Below are 16,233 nucleotides of genomic sequence, written 5' to 3'. Positions count from 1 at the left end.
CTGTGTATATGTCAGGGTATTTAGACTGTAAGCTCCAACGGGGCAGGGACTGAATTGAATGATTCCATCTTCTCTGTACAGCGCTACATAATATGATTGGCACTATATAAACAAAACATTAATATTAAAAATAACTGAGCAGGCACAGAGGGCCTGGCAGACGTGTGGCTCTTGCATGAGCGACCGTTGATCAGGGAACGGACTGAATTTACCCACCCTGCGGGATTCTGCCTGTAGCAGTAATTCTGCCACAATAATAATTTTGAGGCAAATATTTACAATGGGTAATGGCCCGTGGAAAATACGGAACCTGTGACAGCTACAAGCCCCTCCTATATCTGCAAGACTTGCCGATTAGGAGAAAAGGGACGATAGATCTTATTGCTGGAGATAAATAAAGTCAGTTTTCATGAGAGAGCTTCTTGTCCCCCGTACCTAATTAATATCATAATCATCGTAAGACTGGTGTGGCAAGAACGGAAGCCACCTTCGTTTTTCGGAGGAAGCCGCCTGGTGATTCTATCTTCTTCCGAAGAAATGAATCAGTGAACAAATAACAATTTTAACCCCGAGTTTTACCCGCTGTCAGTGTACGCAGACCTTCCCCCATCTCAGGTGTTGTGGTCTCGCTCCCTGGCTGCTAGAGAGTCACTAGTGTCCCCAGATTGCATAATCGCTCTGGGACCTTCAGCTCAATCAGTAGATGGTTCCTCAAATATTTTCCTGTCAGTCTAATATTTATTCAGAAGAGAAGTGGGCGTACGTCAACCAACCGAGAGTGCAGAGGGCAGACCCAGAGAGAGGGAAGTTACAGCCAGCGAGACTGACAGCAGTGAATACGAGACAGTACAAGTTTTAGAGAGAGAGACAGTGGGTATATGATATCAATTATGTAGAGGAAGAGGGCACTAAATGCGAGAGGGACAGCGGAGTGTAAGAAGAAAGTGAGCGTTTCCGAGATATCAGAAAACAGCAAAGGTGCAAAAGTGACAGCCATGGAGGGTAGGGCGCAAAGACAGACAGCTGGACAGGGCATGTAACTGAGCGAGACAGTCAAGAGAGACGACAAACGAGACATTCAGAGATTTGGGGGAAATCACAGCACACTGGGTGACTATGGTGGTGATCACAAGACGTTGGTACTCCTACTTCATGGTGGTCGTCCTCGTGATCCTGACATTGGTTGAGACCCAGGGAACCACTTGCCAGAAACCAGGTAATCTTTAACTATCTCTGACCCCGCCTTGCTCTCCGACCTCTCACCTCTGGTTCCCTTGCCTGTTACACCTCCACACTGTCCCTATCTTCTCCTCATTCCCATGTTTCTTACTTATTCCTTAAAGTTCTTTTATTGTTTGGTCAACAAGTATTATATTAAAAGTAACTAATTATTATACAAATAGTAGCAGGGCAGGTGTCTTTGTGTGTCATACAAGACAGGAACATTGGGCAAGCAATGGGAGCAAGACTGACCCACTCCGCAAATATATTATCCTGTTCCAAGAGCTTGCAATCTATTGGTAACACGTCAAACCCTGTCCCAAGATAACTGTAGCCCCATTATGTCTTGGAAGACACTGGTGCTAAGAGACTACATTATTGGTATATATGTGTGTGTGTGTGTGTGTGTGTGTGTGTGTGTGTATATATATATATATATATATGTATGTATATATATGTATGTGTATATATATATATATATATATATATTTATATATGCAAAGAGCTTGTAATTTAATAGGACAGGATGGGACTGTGCCAAGGAGCTTACAATTAAGTTATATGAAAATAAAAACCTGGACTTATAAACTTACACTTTCCCGGCGTAGCCTGAAGAGCTTACACATTGAATGCTCTTCAGAAACCAGTAACAGGTTTTAAACATAAGTAGATATATATAATATTCATTTTGATGTCTCTGGAAGCAGTGGGGCCCCTGAGAGAGGGCGATCACCTGGTGTTCTCCATAACATTAATATCCAGTAACTACAATGTGTACATGTTGCTGTCTGTATACACTGAGTACAGCAGCCCACGTTTCCCAGTAATGAACACAGAGGACAGTATCTCCTGCGGACTCTGTGTCAGTACAAAGTTCACACACTACATCAAGCATCTCGCTCTGTGTGATAATCCTGCAGCTTCTGACATAACATCAATGCACCGAGTGTTTGTCGTTGAGATGAACAAAATTATAGCAAAATTTCCTGTGTATTGGAGGTTTTGTACATTGTGATTCACAGGGGTGGGAAGGTCCGATGATGATACAGTCCTCAGGTTCTGCTTTACTGTTCCGCGGAATGGACCCAAATAGTGTTTGTATTGTCACATTCTGCTTAATCTGAATTGATGACGGACACTTCCATCTGCTGTGTGTGGTTTGGTTGGGGTAGAACTAGGAGCAATCAAGGTAAAATTCCTCCAGAGAAACATGATAGATAGATAGATAGATAGATGATATGAGATTGATAGATATATATGGGATAGATAGAGAGATAGATATGAGATAGATAGATAGATATGAGATAGATATGGGATAGATAGATGATATGAGATAGATAGATAGATAGATAGATATATATGGAATAGATAGATGATATGAGATAGATAGATAGATATATATGGGATAGATAGATGATATGAGATAGATAGATATGAGATAGATAGATAATTTTGAGATAGATAGATGATATGAGATAGATAGATATACTGTATGTAAGATAGATAAATAGATATACTGTATATGAGATAGATATACAGTGTATGACATTAGATAGATATGAGATGGATAGATAGATAGATACGAGATAGATAGATAGATAGATATGAGATAGATAGATACGAAATAGATAATAGATAGATAGATAGATGGGCAGTATGGTGGCTCATTGGTTAGCACTTCTGCCTCACAGCACTGGGGTCATGACTTCAATTCCTGACCATGGCCTTATCTGTGTGGAGTTTGTATGTTTTTCCCCGTGTTTGCGTGGGTTTCCTCCCACACTCCAAAAACATACTGGTAGGTTAATTGGCTGCTATTAAATTGACCCCAGCCTCTCTCTCTTTCTATGTCTGTGTGTGTGTCTATATTAGGGAATTTAGACTGTAAGCTCCAATGGGGCAGAGACTGATGTGAGTGAGTTCTCTGTACAGCGCTGTGGAATTAGTGGCGCTATATAAATAAATGATGAGAGATGGATAGATGGTCGGTTTATTCAAATTTACATTCTGGGGTTTAGTGGTCCTTTAAATACTACAAACGTCCCTGGACATTTTAATATATATATATATATGGTAATCATTTCATGTCAGCATATATCTCATTGTTGTTCCACTTCTGCCCATACACTTGAGGGCATTGACTGCACAGCACAGGTTTCCACAGCTCGGGTCACTGCTGATGATGTTTTGTCATCTCACGGTCCTTTGAAGCTAACATCCAATTATCTGCTATTACTTATTATTTTTTTTCCATGTAGCAATTCAGTAACTGATCTAAATTTGTGAGGTCGGTTTTGCAGAAGTAGAATCCGCTGTTTGTGTAACTCTGCAGGAGAGGACTTTCCCGTGCTGTCACTATCGTCTTCCTTCCCCTGTGTAAGGAGCAGGAGAAGCTCACTGGCTGGACTCTGCCCCAGCGAGTCTTCTTGCTGACACGAACTTCTGTCCGCTCAGCGGTTACACGTACGTGTATTCTGAGCCTGCAGCAGATGTTACCATTATTACCAGTATGTAAATCAGGCTGATTTGCATAGACAGCGGGGCCCCGGATTACATCCTGCTCTCTGCACGGAGGCAGATGTTGTGGGTGCAGGATACAGGAGCACTTTGCAGAAGCTTCCTCTGAAATAGAGGATTTCCCGAGCTCAGCAATTTGTAGTTTCTATCAGAAAAATAGCAAACAAGCAACTGTAAAGTACTAAATCCCACATTCATTTTCCTTTAAATTGCAGTCATTTTGTCTTAGCTATCCTCCTACAAAATCAATATCTCCTTTTCAAAATCTCTCCGGTTGACAAACAAAGATTGTATGCCAGACACAGTCAGTTTAATTGATTTGTATCTATATTTTCGTTGTCTCTTCTCTTGACCCTGTGGCCCCATCTCTCTGCTCTCTCCTCTGTCTTCCAGTGCTCTCGGAGAACACCACATTGGCTCCTCTCCACTCCAGTGTGAATCTGACATGTAAGGGGTGTGATGGCGGGGGCTACTGGAGACGTCATAACCGGCAGATCCCCTCCAGATCCGGCCGGCTCGCCCTGAACGCTGTAACATACACAGATGAGGATAACTACACGTGTTACATGGACGGGGCCCCTGTGTGCACCGTGCAGCTGCTGGTGAAAGGTGAGCGGGGGCCCAGAGATGACCGTGAGATTTAAGGTTCCCAGTCTATGTGTGAGCACCTATAACACTGACACTGTTATGGTTAAGGTCATGAGATTGTGGGCCAACATGGCGGTATCAATGAGCCTGCCAAGCTTGTGAGTGTGCGAGTGAGTGGGGTCGCCAAGAGGGATTTCAGGCCCTGGCACATCTTGGGGCTCCTTCCATAGCCACCGAAGGTGCTGATATTGCTGCTCAATCTGTAGTAAGAGGAGATGTGAGTACGACGAGTGCAAGATGAGGAGTGTGACAGGGGACACAAGTTTGGTGGCTCCTCCCACTACACAGGCAGACCTACCCCCCCCCCCGGTACTTTATACCCTTCCACTCGGCGCCCCTGAGTGTGAGTGTGTGAGGATGAGTATGACAGGATAAAGCTGTGTCATGTTCTCTAGTAATATACCGATGCTTAGTCTATGGTAGTTGTGAGTGTGAGTGTGAGTGTGAGTGCAACGGTGTTAGTCTCTTCAGTTACACTCAGACCTTATTTACAGATGAGCTGGAGAAGCCGCAGATCTCGTGTTACATCAGGCATCCCACCCATAACATCACCTGTGAGTGGAAACCCACCAGGGAGCTCCGCCCACTCGCAGAGGTCACAGTGACTGCCTGGAGGTAAGTGCACCACGCCCCCCAGTATACGTGTGAGTGTGTAACAGTGTGTGATGTGACTGTACCAGTACACGCGTGAGTGTGTAATGTGATTGTACAAGTACACTTGTGAGTGTGTAACAGTGTGTAATGTCATTGTACCAGTACATGTGTTGATGTGTAACAGTGTGTAATGTGACTGTACCGTACCCCTGTGAGTGTGTAAGTGTGCAATGTGATTGTACCAGTACACGTGTGAGTGTGTAATGTGACAGGACCAGTACACATGTGAGTATGTAACAGTTTGTAATTTGACTGTACCAGTACACGTGTGGGTGTGTAATGTGATTGTACCAGTACCCATGAGTGTGTAAAAGTGTGTAATGTGATTGTACCAGTACCCGTAAGTGTGTAAAAGTGTGTAATGTGATTGTACCAGTACCCGTGTGAGTGTGTAATGTGATTGTACCAGTACCCGTGTGAGTGTGTAATGTGATTGTACCAGTACCCGTGTGAGTGTGTAAAAGTGTGTAATTTGATTGTACCAGTACACGTGTGAGTGTGTAACTGTGTGTGATGTGACTGTACCAGTACACGCGTGAGTGTGTAATGTAATTGTACAAGTACACTTGTGAGTGTGTAACAGTGTGTAATGTGATTGTACCAGTACCCGTGTGAGTGTGTAACAGTGTGTAATGTGATTGTACCAGTACCCGTGTGAGTGTGTAATGTGATTGTACCAGTACCCGTGAGTGTGTAAAAGTGTGTAATGTGATTGTACCAGTACCCGTGTGAGTGTGTAAAAGTGTGCAATTTGATTGTACCAGTACACGTGTGTGTAAAAGTGTGTAATTTGATTGTACCAGTACCCGTGTGTGTGCGAGGGCATGGACTATGTTGGCTGGAGGTGAGAGTGACACATTTGCACCCAGCGATGTGTGACGCTCACAGTCATATAATATATAACATAGTACCCAGTAGCTCTAGTCACTTTGTGTCCCTGTGTAAATCTCCTCCTCTAGGTGCGACTGTGTGAATGGACATTTGGTGATGACACTGTGTAATACTCAGTACTGATATCACCCTCAGCATTACAGGGAAGCACACCGTCACCAGCTGCTCCTACATCAACTCCACCCAGACCGTCACCTGCTCCTCGCCGCGCACAGAGGGAGACACCGGACGATACACATTATCCCTGTGTGTAACTGGCCGGACTGACAGCCAGTTCAGCAACACCCTGGAGAAATCCATGTCTGATCTATGTACGTTTATTTACATATATGTGAGATACAAGCAACATGTGTGTACATATCTAGGAGGGCGGGGAGGATTGGACCAGGGTCTACCACCAATACTGTGGTAGTCACCCTCTGCCCCCTCGTTATTCACTTGATGATATGATCATGTCCCTTCCTACCTTGCACGTAAATAAACTTTTTATGAGAGAACTGACGGCTCCTCTAGCAGTCTGGGTCTCACCCTAATCCGACAGTCTCCAGGATTCTCCGGGAGAGTAGGAAACTAAGAGGTGATATACACTGTTCCCCCTATATTTCAGATCCCCGTTTAGTACAGTATAAGCTCCTTACTCCATTACAATGACCTGAAGCCACACCACACATCTTGGCTCCAAAGAGATCGGATGCAGGACAAAAAGCTGAAATTACAGACAGTTAAGCTATTTTAATTAAAGTTAGCTTTGGATGTAGAGATAAAACATTTTTTGTAACCTACCTCCCATACTGTTTACAGGATCCACCAGGGGCCCCTCATGAGTCTATAGGTCCCCGAGCCACAATCTATTCTCCTCTTGTTTCAAGCAAGCGAGGCGGGTGTCGGTGAGCTTCACGGGGGAAGACATGGGAACATTACACCTAAAATATTTTTTTTCTTTAGATTTGGGCAGAGTTAACTTTTTACTGTGATGTGACCTCAAGATATCCCCTTACATGGAGCCCTAGGTGCCCATATTCAGTACTGCCAGATGAAACAGCCAACACTTCCACTTAAGCGAAACCAAATAAACGCCTGCCCTTGTCTTGTTACCCACAGTGCTGCCCGACCCTCCCACCGACGTTGAAGTGACTCCGGTGGAGCGCAAACCCAGGAAACTCAACATCTCCTGGACACCGCCCGAGCTGTGGCTCAAAGGTCTCTACAAACTGCAATATGAGGTCCAGTACCGGGTAGAGACCTCACAACACGTCTCCAACGTGAGTCTCGGTTTAGTGTCTGATAACAAAACTTTACTTTTTTTTTTTTCACTCTTGTAAAAATGTTTTCGGTGAAAGTGAAACTGTGTGGTAGTGGAAAGAGGCCGGGATTGTTATACAGTCACCACTTAATCACCACGATCTGTAACCTGTGCAGAGATTTTTTATTGCAGAATCAGCTAGTTACGTTAAATGCTACTAACTCAATCAAAATACACACACACAAAAAAAAAACGCATCACCTACACAAAGAGGTACAGCTGCCAACTGTCCATAATTCCCAGGAACATCCTCAAGTTTTTTTAAAGTCTGTCCCTGCAAATTTGTTTGCCTAAAATTATTCCTATTTTTCAATGTTAACCAATTGCACAATACAATGGATCTTTGTCGTGAACATAGAGCACTTACTTATTTATAAGGTTAACTCATTACATAATTGTGGGAAATAAGGCCTAAATCATAACTACAGTGTAAATATGGTACATCAAATGTATCCATTGATAAGTTGAGCTACTAAAGTGTAAAATGTGAAGTCAGAGAGTCTGTTGTGTGTGTATTTGGTGGCTCTGCACATCCCAGTGTTAGAAGATAGCAGTGTGAGCTGTAGTAGCTTCAAAGGCCCCTGTGGTGAGCTATATCCTGGCCTAGGATGGAATTTTGACACCTGAATAGACTTTTATGAACCGCTCAGCATGGTGTCTGGCTCAAAGAGACCATGTGCTAAGTTGGCTATAATTTATATAGACAAAAATAATTCCGTTTCAAATATGCCACTTAAAATCAATGAAAGTAGTGATCAACCACATATTCCTCAATAGTATGATGAAGAGCAGCTCTTATATCAAATTAAGAATTCTACCACACAGAGAAGTTGAAGAAATTAGTATAAGCTCAACTGATACCCTGCCTGTTTGGTATCAATAGATGGGTAAATTCATAGGGGATCTATTAATAATAAAATTGGATCTATGTGACGCTCCACAGAAAAGTTAGGTCACATAGTAGAATTGGGTACCAAATCAGGCAACATGCAAATGGTGATTGTAAAAAGTGTCACAGACCACAAACCCTGGACAATGGGGTATGGTGTCTTTAAAAAGCTAAGACCAGTGACAACAAATTGTCAGTTTCTTGGGGATCAATCTAATTGCAGGATTGTCCATCCTTTCTACCTACCCCCAGTCATACAGATTATTATACGTAATTGATGCTCTGTTCTTTCATCCCATCTGTTTTTATAACTGTTTGCAATTTTTTATTTGTATGTCAAATCTTTATCTAATTGTTTTATTATTCTCTGTTAGCATTGTACCTTTTGTATATGAAATCTAACAATTTAATAGTTCTGTCCTTATTGCTCTAAACGAATCCATTGCCTGTGTAGAAGAGACAGATTGCTTGCCTGGGTTAACTCTTTAGATACCAGAGTGTGAAGGGTTAACTGTTTAGCTACCAGAGCACCGAGTGTGCGCAATTGGGTGATATTACGTTTATAACCAAGACCAGTAACCACACAGCCAAGATACCTCCATATAGTCTCACCGCCACCCCACGTTGCCAGTATACTGCCATATATTGCTGGCAGCACGGTGGCTCAGTGGTTAGCACTTCTGCCTTGCAGCACTGGGGTAATGAGTTCGATTCCCGACCATGGTCTTATCCGGGTGTTCAGGCTTCCTCCCACACTCCAAACATACTAGTAGGTTAATTGGCTGGTATTAAATGGTTTCCATCATAAACTATCTGCCCTTTCTTACTTTCCACCAGGATACGACCACTCGCACCTATTGTACGATTAATGACGCGCTGATGGGTAGACGACACATAATCAGGGTGAGAGCTATGGAGGAATTTGGTGGACCCTGGAGTTCCTGGAGTAAGGAGGCCGTGGGCACCCCGTGGTCAGGTATGGGGGGCATTTGTGGGCTACCTTGGGCTGGGTCAATGGGCTATCTGCATTTTTTTTCCCTTTAAAATGTTATTATTATTATTGTAGATTTGTAAGGTGCCACAGTGCTCCGCAGCGCCGTACAGTAGGGAAAACAGGACATACATAAAACAGGGACTTACAAGGTAGACATAATAAATGGAGACATGAAAACAAAGGGTATGGAGGACCATGCTCATTACAGATCTTACATTCTAAGTGGAGGAGGGCACAGCTGAAACAAGAGGAGCGAGTGTGGCTCAGAGTGGAGATTGGGACAGTTGTGAGGGTGTATTAGTGTGAATAGTGTTATCGAGGATAAGGTCACCTCTAAATAAGAGATGGGTTTTCAAAGAGCATCTAAAGATTTGGAGGCTGTGGAAAAGTCTGATTGAGCGTGGTAGGGAATTCCATAAGTGGGAAGCAGCACGGGAGAAGTCTTGTAGGCTGGAGTGAGAGGTGGTTACCAGAGACGAGACAAGGTGCAGGTCAGAGGTAGATCTAAGGGCGGGAGGGAGAGTATTTGGCTATGACATTTGAGATGTATGCAGGGTGGTGTTGTTGAGGGCTTTGTAGATAAGGGTGAGTAATTTGAATTTGATTCTGGAGGACACAGGGAGCCAGTGTAGGGATTTGCAGAGTGGTGCAGCAGATGTGGAGCGGTGAGAGAGGAAGATCAGTCTTGCAGCAGCATTTAGGATGGATTGAAGTGTGGATATACGGGTGTCAGGAATACCAGATAGCAGGAGGTTGCAATAGTCAAGATGGAAGATGATGAGAGAATGGATAAGAGTTTTGGTAGCATGTTGAGTAAGAAAAGGGCGTATTCTGGCAATGTTTTTATGGTGGAGTAGTCAGGACTGGGAGAAAGTAGGATAAAGATATGGAGGATCTTCGCTTCCCACATAGAAAAGAAAATAGGGCAGCCAAGGGGAAAAAAAGACAAAGGAGATGGTCTGGAACTCCTTATATGCTAAACAGAAAAATATTGGATTCCCCAGCGCAAAGGAGAGGGAAAGGGTGAGGTAAAGAATAAGATATGAGGCAGATAAATAATAAACACTTCTATGTATTGAAAAACTAATAGGACTGGGAGAGAGTCTGGAGGTGAGGAATAAGGCAGAGGGCGGAGTCAAGTGTGACACCAAGGTAGTGGGCTTGGGAGACTGAGGAAATTGTGGCGTTATTGACAGTGAGGGAGATTTGAGGGGAAGTGGTGACTCTGACAGGAGGGAAGATAATAAGCTCTGTTTTGGACATGTTGAGCTTTAGGTAGTGTTGGGACATCCATGTGGAGATAGCAGAAAGACATTTGTTTACACAAGATAGCACAGAAGGGGAGAGGTCAGGGGAAGAGATATAGATTTGGGTGTCATCAGCGTAGAGGTGGTACTGGAGGCCAAATGAGCGAATTAGTGCCCCAAGAGAAGAGGATATACTGCAGAGTGTGTAGTATGTGCATATAATCCCAGTGTGTGCAGCCCTGTGCAAAATATATATATATACAGTATATACTGCCCCTCCTGTGTTTGGTGTATACTGATCATCACAACACTGTGTTCTCTCTACAGATGTGAAAGATGGGATTACAACTACAACACTGGTGAGTGTGCGAGGGGGTTGGATGAGGAGGGAAATGTCCTTATACAAAGAATTTGTTACTAATTCTGGACTTTCCCTGGCAGGGTCCCAGCGAATGGTACACATATGAGGAAGCAACAACAGAAAATGAGAGTAAGAGCTCGATCCCATGTGAGTAGTATATACTGTATAGACAGCATTAATCAGTGCATTAAGAAGAGTTTTACACATTTCATTACTCAAGCTCAAGTGCGTCCCTCTGATGGGTGGAGAGGACCAAACAAAGAAGGGCCGAGGGTGGAGAGGACCAAGGGACGAGGGTGGAGAGGACCAAGGGAAGAAGGTCAGAGGGAGTAGAGGACGAGGAGAAGAAGGGCAAAGGGTGAAGTGGACAAAGGGAAGAAAGGCATAGGTTGGATAGGGCCAAGGGAAGAAGGGCAGAAGGTGGAGTGAACCAAGGGAAGAAGGGCTAAGGGTGGAGAGGACCAAGGGATGAAGAGAGGAGGGTGGAGAGGATGAAGAGAAGAAAGACAGATGGTGGAGAGGATGAAGAGAAGAAGGGCAGATGGAGAAGAGGACGAAGAGAAGAAGAGCAGATGGTGGGGAGGACCAAGCAAAGAAGGGCAGATGGTGGCGAGGACAAAGAGAAAAAGGTCAGAGGGTGGAGAGGACCAAGGGAAGAAGGTCAGAGGGAGGAGAGGACAAGGAGAAGAAGAGCAGTGGATGGATAGGACCAATAGAAGGGCAGAAGGTTGATAGGACTAATTGAAACAGGACAAAAGGTGGATATGACCAATAGAAGAAGGGCAAAAGGTGGATAGGTCCAATAGAAAATGGCAGAAGATGGATAGGACCAATAGAAGAAGGGCAGAAGATGGATAGGACCAATAGAAGAAGGGCAGAAGATGGATAGGACCAATAGAAGAAGGGCAGAAGATGGATAGGACCAATAGAAGAAGGGCAGAAGATGGATAGGACCAATAGAATATGGGCAGAAGATGGATAGGACCAATAGAAGAAGGGCAGAAGATGGATAGGACCAATAGAATATGGGCAGAAGATGGATAGGACCAATAGAATAAGGGCAGAAGATGGATAGGACCAATAGAAGAAGGGCAGAAGATGGATAGGACCAATAGAATATGGGCAAAAGATGGATAGGACCAATAGAATAAGGGCAGAAGGTGGATAGGACCAATAGAAGAAGGGCAGAAGATGGATAGGTCCAATAGAGGAAGGGTAGAAGGTGAAGTGAACCAAGGGAAGAAAGGCAGAGAGTGGATAAGACGAAGAAAAGAAAGGCATAGGTTGGAGAAGACCAATAGAAGAGAGGCATAGGTTGGAGAAGACCAATAGAAGAGATGCATATATTAGAGAGGACCAATAGAAGAAGGGCAGAAGGTTAAGTAGACCAAGGGAAGAAAGGCAGAGAGTGGATAAGACGAAGAGAAGAGAGTCATAGGTTGGAGAGGACCAAGAGATGACTGTGTGCAGGTGATAGGTAGATGTACAGATGAGATTATCCACTACACATGAGACAGAGAAACTTATCTCTCTTCCCCCGCAGATAAGCTGCCGACTGTCCCCAGGTACCCGTGGCTTGTAGCAGCATTCAGTGTGACCCTTCTCATTCTGCTCTTCATGATAATATTGATAAGGTGAGAGGCAAAAGTTTGTATAAAACAGTTACAAAATTTGGGTGTGTGTGTGTGATTTGTAATCTTATTTTTTAAGAGGAAAACCCCTTAAGGTGCACCCATCTCCAACTCACAGCGGATGCAGGCGTTTTGTCGACTTATGACGTCACTACGAGGTAGGAGCCATTCTGTGCATCGTACCTCAGCGATGTCACTGTTCCCTAGTGAGTTACAAGCCCACAAATGGCTGCCTCCATCGCGAGGAGCTGATGGCTACGCTTGCTGTCGGCTTCCCATTGGAGGAATCCGACATAGACGATTAAATAAAACGTCACCTCCGTCTTCTATTCGTGTGTCACAATAATATTTGAAACTTCAGACATGCCTCTTTAAAGGCAATATCGGGACAAAATAAACCCTGCCCCTGAGGAGCACAAACGAGCCCACTTTTCACTCAACCACACCCATTTTTCCAAAGCTCCACCCACACCCGTGTAAGCTGACATAGGCGCTCTTGCAGGTGATTGACAGGTATTGCTGTAGGAAAAACCTCTCCCATGATCAACAATTAATCCGAAATCCGTTTAGTTCTGACAAGTTCCTGAAACCTTTTACATGTATACACTGTCATTACTATTATTTTAAATAAAGCAGCTTGTATCATGGGGTTTTATTTTAAGTCATTTAAAGGTGATAGACGGATACCAGATGGTTTGGCACACATCAATCAAAGTATAAAACAACACCAAAAAGTAATGAATTAATGTCATATAATAATATAGGCATCAATGAAAAAACAGTAGAAAAAAAAAAGTGTTTTTTGTCTATTTATTTTTTTTCCCATGAAATACATTTATTAGGCTGTTTTTACTGCCTACTGAACACAAAATGCATTTTTAAAGTTGCGCCTGTTTGCAAACACATGTTCTAGCATGTATGCAGAAATATCAAGTCGTTTGTGTGATAAACACACCCAGATGTGTGTTGTTAAACTTGTATATAAGCATATGACGAAAAGGAAAAAAAAAAAAATTGCAATTGCAACACCCAATGTACTGGTCTTGTCCCTGGAGATTGCAATCTAACTTGTCTTCCTTTCAGGCAGCACGAGATTAAACTGCTAAGTTTGAAAGAGAGACTGCTGAGGACTCTGTTCCAGTCAATGCCCACCGCCACCAGAACGCAGCCGCCGATGGAGAGTCAAGATGTCATGTCGCCCTGCATCCCTCCTACGTCAGAAACGGTCTCTGTACCTATGCTGCCAGCCGCGGACTGACTGGGAGAGATAGAGCGGTAAGATCTGGTACCAGATCGCTTGGGTATGGTGGAGAGGACTGACCAATCAGAACGCACCACACAGCAACGATGGGTCTCTGTGAATCGCCAAGGCGTCAAGTTCTTTTTACTATTAAGAGCATTTTTCATGAAGACAACATTATTTTATTATATTTTTCAGAGACATGTCTTGTCAAGATGAATCCTGCACTTTTACATTGGTTACGGTGATGTTGTTTCTAAAACACAGGAGGATTTTCTTTTGCAAAGTAGGTCCACAAGCCGCAACGCCACCATCAAATAGCCAAGGAATTGATGAGCGCAACCGGATAACACTTCCCCAAAGCACACGGAAATGTCACCAGGATATTAAAGCAGCTTGAGAAATGTCAAGACGTAGAAACGTTTGTTTCTTTGTAAAAGGATTTTCCCATTTTTTGTTGTTTTTTTCATATAGGTCGATAACCTATGAGAGTCTGCAGGACATTCTGTGACTTGTAGTCCCACACCAGACTAAGAGTCAAGAGGTTCTCAAAAACCTGTTATAGTGCAAGGCTCACAGCTGTAACTAACGGTCTTACAATACAGGGATATCCAAGGACGCTGGTGAGGAAGGCTGGGACTTGTAGTTCCATTGCGGCTGGAAAGCCACATAGTTGCCTAAATTGTTTCTAGTACCACCCTGACCACTGCCACAAATGATTATATTACCAGGATGTGAGGTTTGTCTATCAGCCGACATAGGTGTTGGAGGATGTGGTTCAATGGGGTCAACTAGAGTCAGGAAGCCACAAATTTGGACACACGACGCACAACAGGCTGTGTTGTGACACAATATAATACATGATGTGTGTTGTGTGTTTCTGGGTGTTACACGTTAGAGTGTGAGACGTCAGAGATAATGGCAATGTATGAACTGTAGATAAGACACACAGCCTGAGCAATACTACATGTTATTGAATAGAAATAAACAAGGAACAGCAGGAACCAACGGTGCTGTCGGACAAGTATTCTTGTCGAAATTCCGAGTTTCATTAAAAAAAAAAAAATCATTGTAGCATTCACTTGCATAAAATAGGAATGTATATATCTCTCGTCATGTACATACATTGTGAACTTGTAAAATTAAAATGCAAAACAGAGTTTGAAAATGTTTTTTTTAGTAATTTTGTCCTATACAGCTCAATGTGTTAGATCAGTGGTTCATATTATAGTGATCAGATCTATACACCAGGTCTCCAGGACATAGAGAGGGAGTGATATCACTGTATACATCACTGGTAATATCTCACCTACAGTATAGTGATCAGATCTATACACCAGATCTCCAGGACATAGAGAGGGAGTGATATCACTGTATACATCACTGGTAATATCTCACCTACAGTATAGTGATCAGATCTATACACCAGATCTCCAGGACATAGAGAGGGAGTGATATCACTGTATACATCACTGGTAATATCTCACCTACAGTATAGTGATCAGATCTATACACCAGATCTCCAGGACATAGAGAGGGAGTGATATCACTGTATACATCACTGGTAATATCTTACCTACAGTATAGTGATCAGATCTATACACCAGATCTCCAGGACACATGGAGTGATATCACTGTATACATCACTGGTAATATCTCACCTACAGTATAGTGATCAGATCTATACACCAGATCTCCAGGACATAGAGAGGGAGTGATATCACTGTATACATCACTGGTAATATCTTACCTACAGTATAGTGATCAGATCTATACACCAGATCTCCAGGACATAGAGGGAGTGATATCACTGTATACATCACTGGTAATATCTCACCTACAGTATAGTGATCAGATCTATACACCAGATCTCCAGGACACAGAGAGGGAGTGATATCACTGTATACATCACTGGTAATATCTCATCTACAGTATAGTGATCAGATCTATACACCAGATCTCCAGGACACAGAGAGGGAGTGATATCACTGTATACATCACTGGTAATATCTCACCTACAGTATAGTGTTCAGATCTATACACCAGATCTCCAGGACACAGAGAGGGAGTGATATCACTGTATACATCACTGGTAATATCTCACCTACAGTATAGTGATCAGATATATACACCAGATCTCCAGGACATAGAGGGAGTGATATCACTGTACACATCACTGGTAATATCTCACCTACAGTATAGTGATCAGATCTATTCACCAGATCTCCAGGACACAGAGAGGGAGTGATATCACTGTATACATCACTGGTAATATCTCACCTACAGTATAGTGATCAGATCTATACACCAGATCTCCAGGACACATAGAGGGAGTGATATCACTGTATACATCACTGGTAATATCTCACCTACAGTATAGTGATCACATCTATACACCATAATGCTAAATATATAATAAGTTATAGATTATAAGACATTAGTCCATTGTTCTGTATCAGTGGTAAATCCATTGAGTAAACAAACTATCCTAAATCTGACAATAGAGTAAGAGAATAGCAGAGACAGCTCTTCCTCTGAGAAGCCACAAGCAGAAGTCAGAATGGGGAACCAACATATAAATATATTTTAAGAGTCAGAAAAAAAAAAAAAAGTTTTTAGAAAATTCCTCTTGTGAGC

General features: G+C 43.0%; 1 protein-coding gene and 1 long non-coding RNA gene across 4 annotated transcripts; both read left to right on the top strand.

Annotated features, from left to right (window-relative positions):
- The first annotated feature begins 774 nt into the window (after positions 1-774).
- Positions 775-14,765, top strand: IL6R (interleukin 6 receptor). 3 transcript variants are annotated; one of them, XM_075192996.1, is made up of 12 exons: positions 775-1,216; positions 4,132-4,347; positions 4,881-5,001; positions 6,067-6,242; positions 7,033-7,193; positions 8,961-9,099; positions 10,692-10,723; positions 10,806-10,872; positions 12,269-12,359; positions 12,452-12,514; positions 13,440-13,631; positions 13,795-14,765. In XM_075192996.1, the coding sequence occupies exons 1-11, from the start codon at positions 1,117-1,119 to the stop codon at positions 13,612-13,614; spliced, it is 1,341 nt and encodes a 446-aa protein (XP_075049097.1). In that variant the 5' UTR covers positions 775-1,116; the 3' UTR covers positions 13,615-13,631; positions 13,795-14,765. The 3 variants fall into 3 exon arrangements, with proteins under 3 accessions (XP_075049097.1, XP_075049096.1, XP_075049098.1); XM_075192995.1 differs by having other exon boundaries at positions 13,440-14,765; XM_075192997.1 differs by lacking the exon at positions 12,452-12,514 and having other exon boundaries at positions 780-1,216; positions 13,440-14,765.
- Positions 10,879-11,919, top strand: LOC142109010 (uncharacterized). The gene is made up of 2 exons (XR_012680258.1): positions 10,879-11,021; positions 11,200-11,919. It is a non-coding gene; the product is annotated as an uncharacterized LOC142109010 (long non-coding RNA).
- Positions 14,766-16,233: the final 1,468 nt, after the last annotated feature.

This window comes from Mixophyes fleayi, chromosome 12 (assembly GCF_038048845.1).
Source record: "Mixophyes fleayi isolate aMixFle1 chromosome 12, aMixFle1.hap1, whole genome shotgun sequence".
Taxonomy (NCBI): Eukaryota; Metazoa; Chordata; class Amphibia; order Anura; family Limnodynastidae; genus Mixophyes; species Mixophyes fleayi.
This window is presented reverse-complemented; position numbering and strand designations above follow the sequence as displayed.

What these genes read in the sequence shown, in the direction of transcription:
- IL6R (XM_075192996.1), top strand. Translation starts at nt 1,117, where the DNA reads ATGGTGGTGATCACAAGACGTTGGTACTCCTACTTCATGGTGGTCGTC. An exon ending in GTCACAGTGACTGCCTGGAG is followed by an intron (nt 5,002 to 6,066) that starts GTAAGTGCACCA and finishes TATCACCCTCAG; the next exon opens with CATTACAGGGAAGCACACCG. An exon ending in GAAATCCATGTCTGATCTAT is followed by an intron (nt 6,243 to 7,032) that starts GTACGTTTATTT and finishes TGTTACCCACAG; the next exon opens with TGCTGCCCGACCCTCCCACC.